The sequence below is a fragment of the Squalius cephalus genome (genome assembly GCF_949319135.1).
Source record: "Squalius cephalus genome assembly, chromosome: 18".
NCBI classification, from domain to species: Eukaryota; Metazoa; Chordata; class Actinopteri; order Cypriniformes; family Leuciscidae; genus Squalius; species Squalius cephalus.
Genome location: NC_137139.1, coordinates 8,812,237 through 8,826,177, shown reverse-complemented (window position 1 = coordinate 8,826,177; position 13,941 = coordinate 8,812,237). Strand labels below are relative to the sequence as shown.

Below are 13,941 nucleotides of genomic sequence, written 5' to 3'. Positions count from 1 at the left end.
ATTCAATTCCCAGGATTGTTTCAAATTGATTGATTTGATCAGGAATAGTCACTGTTTTTAATGTCACAGCTCCAAGTGCAGTGTTTCTCAACTCTTAATATTCCATATTTCACGTCCTTAAAGGATCGGGTGTTTGGAGGAGGGCGGTTAAAACAACAAAAACAAAAAGAGATTTGTGATTTTAATATCATTTGGATTATTGTGCACTGATGAATATTACACAATAAGACCAGGGATGTATTAAAGTAAATAGGGAGAATTTTGCATTCATGTTGAGAGCAGACTCCAGCAGAGACACACTTCAACAATATATGGATATTAGACAGGGTTTTTTTCCAATAAAATCACTCACCAGAGAAATGTGCAGTGAAAGAAAATGAAGCACGGTGAAAACCTTCCCACTGCGTTCAACTCCGGTTCATCTGAAGCGTGTGATAGAGCAGGTTAATACGAGCTACAGCAGCCTGGCAGATTAATAAAAATCTCGCCAAGATTGGTCAACAGTGCCACTTTTTATGTTCACAATGCAAACAAGGTTATAGTGAAATATGAAAAATTGCTCCTTTGAGTCTGCGGAAGCTTGTTTTGTATATACATTTGTAGGGAAAACATATTTTTTCATTTTGTTTGAATGGTGGGCTTCTGTTAGCAAGCGCTCACTCAGATTGTTAGAAACAAATTTGGCTGTGACACTCCTGCCCTGGAGCTTTTCAATTCACCACTGTAATAGTGTTTCCAGCCTTCGGAGGCAAAGCGCACTGCTACTATTAGTTGAGCCACTGACATTTACCTCACAGCGACCATTTTAAGGGAAAGAAATGCTGATTTTAATCATTCATGGCTAATATTCTTGACATAAAGCAATTTTTTTCCTACCATGTAGAAAATTTACTTTGACATGCAAAAACAGTTCTTAGTATATAAAACATTTGGGGTTTACACTTTATTTTTAAGGTATCCGTGTTGCAGTGTAATTATATATTTAAGTGCTGAATAATAATAATTAACTACATGTACTTACTACAGGGTTTGGTTTCAGGTTGGTTGCACGTGATTATGCACAGTTTATAGTAATTACTACACTAAATAAATGTAATGTGCAACAAGGACACTGTAAAATAAAGTGTTACCCATTTTGGTTAGTTTATTTTAAGGTGTCTTTGTTACACTGTAATTATACAGTGTACTGAGTAATACTAATTAACTACATGTACTTACTATAGAGTTAGGATTAGGTTTGGTTGAGGGTTAGTTGCATGTGATTATGCACAATATACTGTGTACTATAAGTACATGTAACGAGTAACAAGGACACTGTAAAATAAAGTGTTACCAACATGAAACAAAGCTGACTTGTGCACAATAACATGCATTAAGAATTATAATTTAAAGGGGTCATATAATGGTACATGCACTTTTACAAGTTGATTGTACTGAAATGTGTGTTGGCAGTGCCTGTACACAACCATCATAAAATGATCAAAAAAAAAAAATGTAATCTTCTTATATGTTTCCTCCTGTCTCAAATCAAGCCGTTCGATTTTGTGACGTCACAAAATCGACGCCCCTCCCACGATTGTTGATTGACAGCAGCGTTTCAACACAGACCCGCCCTCGCTCGCTCGTGAGCTGTCAATCATAGTCCACGCGGACTGGCGCGGTCATTGTTGATACGCACTGTCTATGAGCAGAATGGCGTTTAAGCGATTGTGGTGTTCTGTTCTTGGGTGTAATAACGAACACAGCATCATTTTGATGTTCCTAAATCCGAACCACTGAAGACGCAGTGGCTGAGTTTGTTTTCGAAGGGAATATTCCCCACGATCAACGTCATTGCTTTCATGTTTGCACAAATCATTTCACACACCAGACTGCTTTACACACGAGGGTCAGTATAAAGCTGGTTTTGCTAAGAAGCTGCTCCTGAAAAAAGGATCAATACCAACTATTCGTGTTCCTGCTGCACCTCCAGAAGAAGAAGTGAGTGTAACGTTTTATTAACCTTTATATTAATCTTTATATTAATCTTTGAAAATCGCTTGCTGCACGCTTCACGATGAATGCGGCTAAGGTTTACACTCAGGGTACATTACGGCATGTTTTCTATGTACGACGTTCTCAATATAATTCATAATCCCACGTTTATAATAAACAATGCGTTATGGTTATTGTGTTACAAACGGTGTATGCACAGAACAGAGGGGCGGGGTGAGCAAAGCTCATTATCATTTAAAGACATGCACTCAAACGGCGTGCTGAAAACAGAGCTGTTTTTGACCAGGTAAAATGAGTGTTTTCTTACAATACTAATGAGAATTTTTAATTAAAGTATATTACAAACTTTTTATTTAGACCCTAAAGAATCATATTAGCTTGTACAAAAATGGCATTATATGACACCTTTAATGTTGACTAACAAGACTTGAATTGAATATTCTAGTTCAACCAATTTACTGTTGTGTTGAAAATTGTAGTTTGCATGCAAAATGTTGTTGCCAGATCCTCATTTAGCATTTTCTTTTTCCTGAATTGTTTTGTAGTGTACTCAAACACAAGTATTGGTGCTCAAACCTATAGTTATTTTTTTCTTTTAATTTTCATAAAGTTCACTATATTGATTAATTGAATGAAAGGATTTAAGGATCTTGGGAAATAATCAGAGGTGTAAAGACCAGGGGTCAGAAAGTAAAAGTCCTGCCATATGTTTATTCCACCCATGAACTCAGCCAGTTGATTTCACTAATTAGTTCAATCTCCTGGCTTTCTCAGAAAGAAAGAAAGAAAGAAAGAAAGGGATTGGAACAACAACAAAAACCTTATTTTTTGTGAGAACTGTCTTCAATTTAAAGGGTAACTCTCGCCAAAATTTTACCTAGGCTCTTTTTGTTAATCTACCCGAGTCAAACTTTCGTGTAAAGGCATAATTAGAATGGAAACGCCACTTTTAAGATTGACCGTATTTTCGTTTTAGGTCAAAATGCCTTTTGAATGGGAGTGAATGGGGCACTTCTATGATGGCATCAAAAATCGCTATTTTTAAAACACTAAGAAGGCTCGACACAACATGAAACTTTGCTGGAAGTATCACCAGGGGCTCTACACATGAACTCCAGCATTGACTACATTGTTTGTGTTCACAGAGTTTACTAAAAAGAAAGGTTTTGTACGACTCACTTTATCAGTTAGTGTTTCCGATGGCTGGAATTTTGTCAGTCAAAAGCAGTCGATCTCCGAATGCCTAGGTTCAATTTTGGCGAGAGTTACCCTTTAATAAGACAATATGCGATTAAGACAAAGACTCACAAGGAGGACAAAAAAACACTCATTATAAAAACTTTATTTTGAATAAAACGCGTGGAACCTCATTACATGTAGTGTGGTCGGTTTAATGGATCTAGCTCGGGTCAGAACAGCACTGCATCGGTGACTTCACTAGGTCAGAATCAGCTTGAGAACAAGGTTTCGCAGGTGTTACAGTAATGTTAAAATCTAACACTTCACTGAAGGTAGCACACCACAAATACACCATGTAGAAAAATGAAAGGACTGCTGGGAAAACAAGGGGGGGAAAAAGCACAATGTAATTGTCAGGGCAGCTTACTCACACAGCCAGTGTAGCTTTGTGGAATGACCGATGGGACGATGTCCTTACTTTTGCGTTTGGAAACGGAGAGTGAAATCAATCGACAGTCACACCAATGAACAAACCAATGAGTGATTGATAATGTCTGAGGTAGCAAGGCAATCATGGCTTTCTCTAATTTTATTTTTTTTCAAACATTTATTTATAAAACTATACTACACAAAGATAAATCATCTTGGGCCAAACATCCTGAAAATCCATAATTCCTACATTTGTCTTTATAATATAATCTTTCTACATGATTTTGAGAAATACAGCATCTCTCGGCCACTCGTCTCTCCTGGAATGGATGCTTTATAGGCACAAAAGGGTATTTCCGACGCATTGTAACGTTTGTGTTGTACATTATCTGTGCGTGCGCTCTAGAAATGCAGTGAGGGTTCGGATGCGCTGCTGCCAGTGGCACAAACTGTCAAAACGATGCTTTAAAGGGAGATTTCACGGCAAACACTGTCAAAACAGGCTAAAACTTGAACAGAACAATGCTGGGGGCAACATGCGCTAACAGTTTAGCATTACGAGAACGGTTCGTCTTCATATCCACTGATGTCTACGACGTTTTCCGACTAAACGATTTGAACAGCAACTGATGTGAGCTGCATGTAAGATATGTGGTAGCAGTGTGGTTCCTCGGTGAACATAGAAATAAAAGCATACAGGTTACACGATAAATGGCCCCCATAACCCTAAATAATCATCCGAGTATTAAAACAATGGGCAGATACACCTCACGTACAATCTACATGTGGATCAAATGTACACTTGCATAGTACAGACAGACGCAGTAGTAATATCCATTGAATGAACTGTATGGTTCTGTTCCAGAGTCTTTGGGTTTGAGGATAAACACCTCTGTCTTGGGAACAGCTGGGAATCTGCATCTCTGGAATGGGAATCTTCTTGTCCTGTCAGGTTAGACTTCTGCTCTTCAAAGCGATGTTCTGCTGAAAACCTTCACATCACCTGGACACAAACATTTAGATATTGTGTAAGTATCTATAATGCATAAACTGAATGTTGAACTAATTATCAACAATTCTGCCTAGACAAAAAGCCAATATGATTTATTTCATTGGCTTTTGAATTGTTGCAGAAAATAAGCTCTTTGACCAACAAAAGTTTGATTCTTACAAGTTTTATTCACAGAGAATAAACGCCACGCCTAAATACAATCAGCTGTAGGTTAAATGTAGTCTAAAAATGAACTACATCACGGTTGCACAACTTCAGCATTACATTTAGAGTTCACAGTTTGGATTTCATGGGGTCACCAAACACAGTAACAAGCTCATTTCAAGCTGGACATAATGGCATGAGTGAGTAAGCAAGTGATGACTGCTGAGTCAGTGTGTGAGTGAATCATTGCACTTATTCAAAGAAAGAACTCATGAGTTTGGGACTGATTCATGAGTCTGACTACCGATAACAGAACCAAACCTATTGAAAATAATTTGGCCATCATTTCTTTTAATTTATTTAAACTTTCCTGAATAATAACTGATTTTTAATTCCCAACTTTTGATAATGCAAATGCTTCAAACCCATTTTTTTTTTCTCCAAATAAAACCAGTCAATAAATCATCACAGAAATGTAACATATGGAGATGCCAGACTATCGTCTGTGATGGATCTTCACATACACGCTCATCACTAAGATTTCTCATTAACAGAAACTTGATTGATAGTGTTTCCATCTGAGCTGGTTCAAGCGAACTAATGGAACAAATATGTCCAGTGCTTTCAGAGACCTATTTGCAAGTAGATAGGATAAGAAACCTGGTGCAAAATGGTGTTACAACCTCAGCTATTCCCTTTCTCTTTGTGGTCAGGAAGAATTGCTGTGGAGAAGAGCTGCACGATTCTGAATAAATTATCACATTTTTCCCCTATGATTCTGAATAAACAACTAAACAAAATAACATGGTTTACCAGAGGTTCTGACTAAATGTTATTTGCTGCAATCTGTTTAAAAATATTCAATTCATTTGAATTAATTACTGGATGAATCAGCGTTTTTGAACAAATCTCTTGAATTAATGATTCAATGACTCACTCATAAATACTTCACTTGTTTCATTACTGGATGAATCAGTGTTTTTGAATGATCTCTTGAATGAATGATTCAATGACTCACTCATAAAGACTTCACTTGTTTCATTACTGGATGAATCAGTGTTTTTGAATGATCTCTTGAATGAATGATTCAATGACTCACTCATAAAGACTTCACTTGTTGCATTACTGGATGAATCAGAATATTTGAACAAAAGTCTGAATGAATGATTCAATGACAAAAAAAAAATTAAAAGTCACTTGTCTCAACCTACTGGTGAAATGATGTGATTGATACAATCTTTATTTGAGCATCAAGTTACTTTCAAATGGTGATTTACTCTATTTTTATTTAACGATTAATCGTGCAGCTCTAGTGTGGAGAGTTTTTACTGTGATGTGCTTACCTTCGGCCTTGAGGACACACTTGATGCTTCAGAACCCAGAAGGGAAAAACAAAGAGAGAGAGAGAGAGACAGTTAGGACAATGTAACAGCTATCCTAACTAAGACAGTCCTGACAAGAACAACACATGCAGACTCTCCACAATGGCAAAACTTCTAATTTACAGCATTGAAGCTCAGACTCATGGGACTGCTCTTCTGAACACTGAGAGGAGCACTTTAATGAACTCTACAGGGAGACGACAGCAAACACAAGTGAGACGACTCCTAACACTCATATCACCTATGCCTCTGTCCTTCATTAAAACTTTCCCATAAAACGAAGAAAATGGAAATGGCTGAGGAAATGAGAGGAAATCTTCTCCCAGACCGAATCTCACCGCACACAGGGGGCCCAATGCAGTAAAACGACAATGTGCCACGATCAATATTCTACTGAGTTTCTGGCTAACAATGCAAGCTAAAGTCTGGGCGGAATTCAAAATGAAGTTCCACAATAACAATGAAATCTTATCAGTAACTTTGAGGTAATAAAAACATAAAATGGAGTCTCTAAAGGCTTCAGAAACCGATTTTCTTTTAAACAACAGCAATTACAAACATAATTCACAATCAGAGCTCTTAGACTCCAGGAACAGGGGTTTTCAAAGGCAGAGGAGTGGCGTCTTTGGTTGAACTGAGGGAGTCTGGGATATCCGTAAAACACGGTTTATATGGAGGAAGAGGCAAACAGATTGGGATGGATTTTTGCCTAAAATTTCAGATGGATTTTGAGCACATAATTTCACAAGTTGTGTGATGCTGATCTACTAGAATTGAGTCAATTTATTAAGAGATCAAATCTAATACAGCCATTAAAGCCTAGTCCACTCGGTACGCTATTTCCATCTGAGACAGATATCTGAGATCACAAATGATTTCTATTCTTTGATTGTTGAGTAAGCAATTATCTTAAATGGTTCACAAAAACTGAACAGTGTTTAGATTGATAAGTGAAAGAGAACGATAATAGGACAGAGCAAATTTGCATACTGTCCATCCTAAATACTAGGGCTAGTCTGTAATACAGTGCAATGCAGTGGACAACTGAATGGCGTCTTCAAGCATGCATGGTTGCTAAATGCAAATGTGAGATGTTATACAGGTTGCCTGTCAAAATGGTTGGTAGATGAGCAAAATTACCCATCAGTGCACAAAACAAACCCTGCATTTGAATGGTGGCAGGTGATAATTTCATACCCTGAGTCGCTTTCGACTTACTACATAAAGAATGTAGGAAATGAAACAATGTTGGACAATGTATTTATTAGAATAAAATGTAATATTCTGGGCTATTTTCGTCTTTCAGGTTCAAACACGTCAGCAGCGCTCATAATTATTCATGTGATCGCGTGGCTTTATCCTATGAGAAGGCGCTGTCTCATAATTATTCATGACATCACGTCACATTGTCCTGAGACAGGGATTCAAACACTCAGCAGGCTCTTCAGTGAGTTAATACCTCGCAGAAAGTCTCGAGTGTTCGTCCTCCCTTGTGATGCTGATGGAGCAATCACCCAAGTTAGGCAATGAGCATTCATCACGTGAGAGCGGACTGAGACAATCTGATAGTCATGGACACACAAACGCCATCCACTCTCACTGTGAGTGTGTTCATTCATCAAACCACTTCCACTGAGTGAATAACAGTTATTAAAAATGCAAATGCACATTCAAATATTATTTGATGCAAATGAAAACCAAAATAACCAAAAATAAATTGGTTTTGAGGAGATGCCCCCTTCCATGTAAAGCGCTTTGAATACCCAGAAAAGTGCAATATAAATGTAACAAATTATTATAATTAATTGAAACAGCTTGCATATGCATTAAACTAGATAAAGTGAGCAGTGCGTATTTGTGTAATGCACTGTAAACTCTCATAATACAGGGCATTTTGATGAGTGCAATTATGAATAGCAGCGTGCATTTATGAGAAACTTTGATGCCATTAACTCCATTAAAGTGAGATAAAACTGTGGATCAGACACAACTGTTGTGTTCTCTCCTCGCCTCCTACTCTTTTCACTGTGTTGAAAACTGGAGGCTTTCATAACACTACAAACCCAAAAGCGAAGTAAAAAGACTACTAATGCTAAGATGCAAATGTAAACGCAGCACCAACAATGGCATGTTAGCTTTTTCCAGTTCTAGCTTACGGTGAAGTACACACTTTTAGTATACAGTAGAGTGTGCACAAGAGGAGACACTTTTACTGATGACTTTATCAGCAGGTCTGGTTCTGGAAGTATTTTTATCATTCATTTTCTTCATAGGCATTAAAAAATAATGTGTTAAAAAAAGTTGTAAGACCTAGACCAAACTACTATGCTCACAAAGCTAACACTGACTACCGATTGGTCGATTTCTCTTCAGGATTATGGGTAGTGTAGTACAGCATTTTAATTTAGCAGTTGAATGAATTTGGCTGAAAAGTGTCTTTTCATTTAAAAAATGGTTTTTCTATGAAGAAAATTGAATGGATTTTTACTTCCAGACCCTGACTGTTGCGCTCTACTGGGATGCAGCCAAAGACTTCTCTACAAACTGGGACACAAAGGAAGGAAGGAGTTCAAAAACCCAGAAGACAGCAGAGTATTAGCTTGCATGCTGAGAGACGGATTGAGAGCGGGAAAGTCGGAGCGTTAAGACTTACGAGAGCATGCAGGAAAACTGTGGTTAATCTGTTCCATAACCTCAGCCAGATCAGAGTTACTGTTAGCACACTGACGGAGAAACTCATCTGAGAACGCACACACACACAGAATACACTCAACAGATTATAACATAAAGAAGTCAATCAGAGCCCTCAGCATAATCACCCTGCGGTGTGAGTGTGTGTGTGTACCTGGGAGCTCGGGATGTCCTGCTGTATCCTGATGGAGAGAGCCGGAGGACGACGTGCCATTTAACTCAGGCTAGAAAGAGAGATAGGCATGGTTTAAAAACTGATAGTGATAAACCTACAAAACTAGGGGTGCGTGATATGTATCGTCTATGATAATATCGCAGTTGTTGTTTTAGAGGCGCAGGAGCTGACATTATCGAGTAGGTCTGTCACTATCCCCCAAAAAATAGACGAAAATTCATGCGTTTTTGTCTTCTATTTCTATATTTAGCCAAGCAATAACACACAATAGTGCTGTTTTTCCCGAATATTAGCAAGATTGCAAAGTGAAATTAATTTTATACAACAGTTCAATAAAAAAAGAATTAATATTAGACACAAAATTGCCTGTTTTTGCTCTATTTTCGCCAACAGAATCAGTTCACCAAACTGTAACAGAACTCAGTATCAGCGGTTTTGGACGAATCTATGATTTAATAATACTTTCTTAAAGACAGCCACTAGCTTTGTTCCTGAATGAATCAGCCGCTTGAACGAATCAGTTGAATAAATGACTCCATGATTTGTTTAGTTTGATATTTAAAGAATCATTTCAATAAAGAAAATCCTATTTGATATCTTATAATAATTGTAATTGCAGTGTAAATACATCTAAATCCTGTTTTAGATGCAGGTTTTTTGTTGTTGTTGATTTTATTGAGTTCATTTGATAGGTAACAGCCTATAGTTTCTTATTATTTGAATTAAATGTATTGATTAAATGAGGAATATGAGAAGCTTTGGGAGTCAGTTGTCCATGATACATACAGTATAAACCATTATGACTCCAGACATAATTTGTATTTATTTATTTTTTATTTTTTTTATCAGCAGTTCCTCACAGACAGATTTATTTGTCATGTGTGAGAAGCAATTACTTCTTATAGTCTTCCTCTAGGTCAAAGCAAGGCAGCCAGAAATGTCAGACTGGAATGCCAGTCTTGTTGGCCTTTTTGGATACCCAGTTATACTGTGTTTATTTAGCTAAGAGCCTTTGACAAGACCATCTGGCCTAACTGAGGCTCAGTGCAGTGAATCAGGCCCTCAGGAGACCCAATAAATTACTGTTACTCTAAATCAAGGCTCATTGAACGCTTGTGCTTGATTCACGACACTATTGGCGGCTGTTGGACTCCCTGGCATTGCCCATTAAACCATGAAGCTCATTGAAGGATGGAACAATAGCAGATTATACAGCGAAATAGAGCTGGAACTGAACCTGAGACAGGTGAATGTTAGTCTCAGCTTCACACCACAGGGACGGTACGATGCATATTCAAAAAAATGGCACTAAGTGGACAGTTATAAGACGCAAGGCTTTAATTCTGGCTTCACAAGATTCGAGCTTTATTCCTGCAGGGATGACATATTTGTAGGCCAGAATTTTTTATTTGACTTTCATTTCGGATTATTGGAGGAAATAAGCTCGGTGATCAACAAAGGTTTATGGTTTTTACACATCAAGATTATCTTCACAAGTGAATTCAAGTTTTATGAATCTTGAAGCCTAAATTCAATAGTCAGAAGCAAAAAGCTAAAGTAGGCTATGAACAAACTACACTACAGCGGCACAACTTCAATGTCACAATCACTAAGCTTCTAAAACCTCTTTCAGTCTTTATTTAAAAATGTGAGTTGGAATAGTTTAGAAGAGCACGATTATAAACACAACAGCTGTGAATGCGACTAGTGAGTAGATGAGTTCACCTCTTCGGCTGATGATGTTTAACACCCATGACAACTTCTGTAACTCTGTACTTATGTATTGTGTGACGCAGAATAAAACGTGAAAACATATCTTGAGCTTGTTTTCACCACAGACGCATGACAAATGACGTATGAAAACAATGTGTTCGAAAATCGGCTCAGAATATCAAACATGTTTGATCAGCTCAGACTGGAATGAATCAATCAATTTTTGTGAAATCTGTCAACTCAAACCTGAAGACTGTCTTTGACTTTCGGCAACTAGTGTTGACTCCTAAAGACACCACAAATCTTGGCAGAAGTCATGTAGTGTATTCCAGCCTTTGGAAGGCAGATGTTTGAAACCTCTGATGCCTTAAAATGGCGTGTATGTAGGCAGCTTGTTACCTGATGCAGCAGCTGGCGTAGTCGGTAGAGCTGTGATTCCAGCTGCTTGTTGTGGTCCTCCAGTATCTGCATGCGGGCCTCCAGCCGTCCCTTGTGCTGTCGCAGGAGTTTAGCTTCAGCTAACAGGTCAGCTTCCTCAGGCGCTCCGCTAACAGCTGCGGCTCCTGTGCCGGACTGAACGTGCTGCTGCCGCAACTGCTCGTATTCCCTCTGCAGACTCCTGAACGCAGAGAGGCCGAGACTGTGTTTATATGCCATATATATAAAGGTGAGTTTGGGGCTTTATGTTTGTTGTGAGTTTGAGTTATGACTGTTGGATGCTGGGGCCGTTCTTTTATGTTCTGGCTTTGAAAGGCAATGAAGAAAAGTGAACCTACAGGGACCCTCAGCCTATTGTTAGACGGCTAGGCTTCTGTCAAAAACAGAACTAGATATACAACTAAACAGATGTGAATCATAACCAGACCTGTCTAATGCTGAAGCACTTTCACTGAATAATAGTAACTGTCTAGCAGGTTGGATTCAATGTTTTTATCACTCATCAGCTGGAAAAATCGTTCTAAAAGTGATTCCAACGATACCGTTCCTCCGTGCTGTTATCATTATAGTTGTGGTGTGAGTGGACTCTGCTATTCTTTTACATTTATAGGGATTTTTATAACTAAATCTTTATCGTTATCGTTGTAGATATTGCCCTTGGTGTTGCACCATTTAGCAAAATCAGAGGCTGTCTGTGCTGTGTGTTTGACGAACTCTATCCCGAATACAAAAATCTGAACAGCTGTTTGTAAAGGTGTAAATCCTGTTTGACTTCCTTTCTTCTCTGTGATAAGTGGGTGTCAGAAATGTAAAGTTACATAGTGCACTGTGTCCCATAGTTTTTTTTGTTATATGGGCCATTCTACAGAATTGGTGCAAACTGCTGTCCCTCATCCAAAAAACACATTTGAAAAGCATTTAATTATTAAAATCTTAGATGTTTACTAAGATCCTTCAATTATCTATTGAAACCCACAATAATATTTAAGATATCAGTAAGCTTTATATATATAAAATCATAATTTATGGGCTACTTTCAATTAGGAGGTGGCTGTCCCAAACCCTAACCCCTAAATTTCAACTTGTGAAAATGATATTGAATAATTTTTTGCAAATTTTTCCATTCTTGTTTTAAAAAAAATATATATATATATTTTTTTTTAAATGAAGTTAAAAAAATATTTATTTTATATTTTATTTTTAAATCATGAAACTTTATCTAAAAAAACATGTCCCGCATTTTCATGTCACTACCAAAACAGTGAATGTTGTAGTCCATTGGCTGAGACTGATTTTAACCACACTCCTACATTTTTGATCAGGAAATATTCCTGTGTCCCTCTCTCTCATGTGCTATATGGTGAGTAGATTGATCCCATCATTTTGAGGTAAATGTGTTCTAAAGTCTAAAAATCTGTGTGTAACTTTAAGGAATGTCACTACCAAACTCATTTTTTCTGCTATTGAGAAATTTTTTTGGGATGTTATTCCATAAAATTTAGTTGTTATATGTGTTCAACTGTTCTGACCAGTGATGGCTAACCATGTGCTGATTAGCATCTTCGAGCTAGGCTCAAAAGTTATCTAAAATTGTCACTACCAAAACAGTCACAACCGAAACATTTTCTTGAAGTTTCGGTTGTGACATTGTTTTGGTAGTGACAAAAGGGAACACATAATCCTTTATTTGGAGGAATAAACTACATTTTAGTACAGTTATGCAAATAATTACTACTGTAGTATGTTTTAGTAGTGTTTTAGTATGCAATATTCTGTTAAAATTCTGTAATGTGATGAGGTTACAATTACTTAAGGTTGCAGTCCATGATACTAGCTTAGGTGTAAGGTTGTTGTCAGTAATGTTAATTTCTATGATTAACTTGGCAAGGAGAATGACATAAAACACCAACATGCCTAAAAAAAATAGAAAAACTACAACAGAGAGACAGAGAGAATACAAACAAAGGTTGAGGGAAGACCCAGTGAAGTACGAGGAATACTTAAGGAAAGAAAGAGAAAGAAATAAGAAACGAAGGGAAGAAGGAAAGTTGAAGAGTATCAGTGAATTATCTGACAGGGAGCAAAGACATGTCAGAAAAGCATGGAGGAAAAGACAGAAAAGACACAGGATGATGGTGAAAAGACAAAAAGAGATGGAGACATTTTGCAGGGCTTCCACACCACCTAGCACTTCCAGTGAGGGTGATCAGACACCAGTACACACACACACACACACACACACACACACACACACACACACAGACAGAGAGTTCAGTGGTTCTGGAGATTTATCTGAATGACTCATAAACAAAATGTTGAAAATGTGAAAATAAAACAAAGTGGTTCTGAGTCTACATTGTAAGTTGTTGTTTTTTTAGGAAGAAAAATCTATGAGCATACCTCTTCTCACTTGCACCTCAAGACCCAAAATATAGAATAGCTCTAGGTGTTCTTATAAGATATTTACTGTCAGATGTGTGTCTGCTATATGTACTGACTGCATATGTGCATCATAGTTATTTATTTATATTAACATAAAATGTGGACAGTCTGATTCAGCCATGGCAAACTAATTTTCACTACCAAAACATTACTGTCACTACCAAAAATGTGCAGTCACTACCGTAACATGGGATGTTTTGTCAAAAATAAAGTATATTGAATTATCAACTAAGATGTTATGATAGTGTTTGGTTCAATGCATATTAATACTAATGAATCCTTAACTTTGAAATCAGTACGATAAACTTTATGCCTTCTACAAAGAAAGATTGGGTTCAAAA

The 13,941-nt window shown here is 37.4% G+C and overlaps 1 protein-coding gene across 6 annotated transcripts in view; it reads right to left on the bottom strand.

The window, feature by feature from the left end:
- Positions 1-3,917: 3,917 nt before the first annotated feature.
- The window catches only part of utrn (utrophin), a gene marked incomplete at its 3' end in the record, with an annotated part of 238,761 nt that continues 228,737 nt past the window's right edge, over positions 3,918-13,941 (bottom strand). For 4 of the 6 annotated variants that reach the window (XM_079849569.1, XM_079849571.1, XM_079849570.1 and 1 more), the window contains 5 exons: positions 11,120-11,339; positions 8,987-9,056; positions 8,795-8,881; positions 6,103-6,128; positions 3,918-4,606 (listed from right to left, as the gene is read on the bottom strand). In XM_079849569.1, the coding sequence (XP_079705695.1) occupies positions 4,598-4,606; positions 6,103-6,128; positions 8,795-8,881; positions 8,987-9,056; positions 11,120-11,339 (412 nt within the window). The remainder of the gene's footprint in view (positions 4,607-6,102; positions 6,129-8,794; positions 8,882-8,986; positions 9,057-11,119; positions 11,340-13,941) is intronic. The other 2 variants (XM_079849573.1, XM_079849574.1) reach the window with 1 other exon arrangement.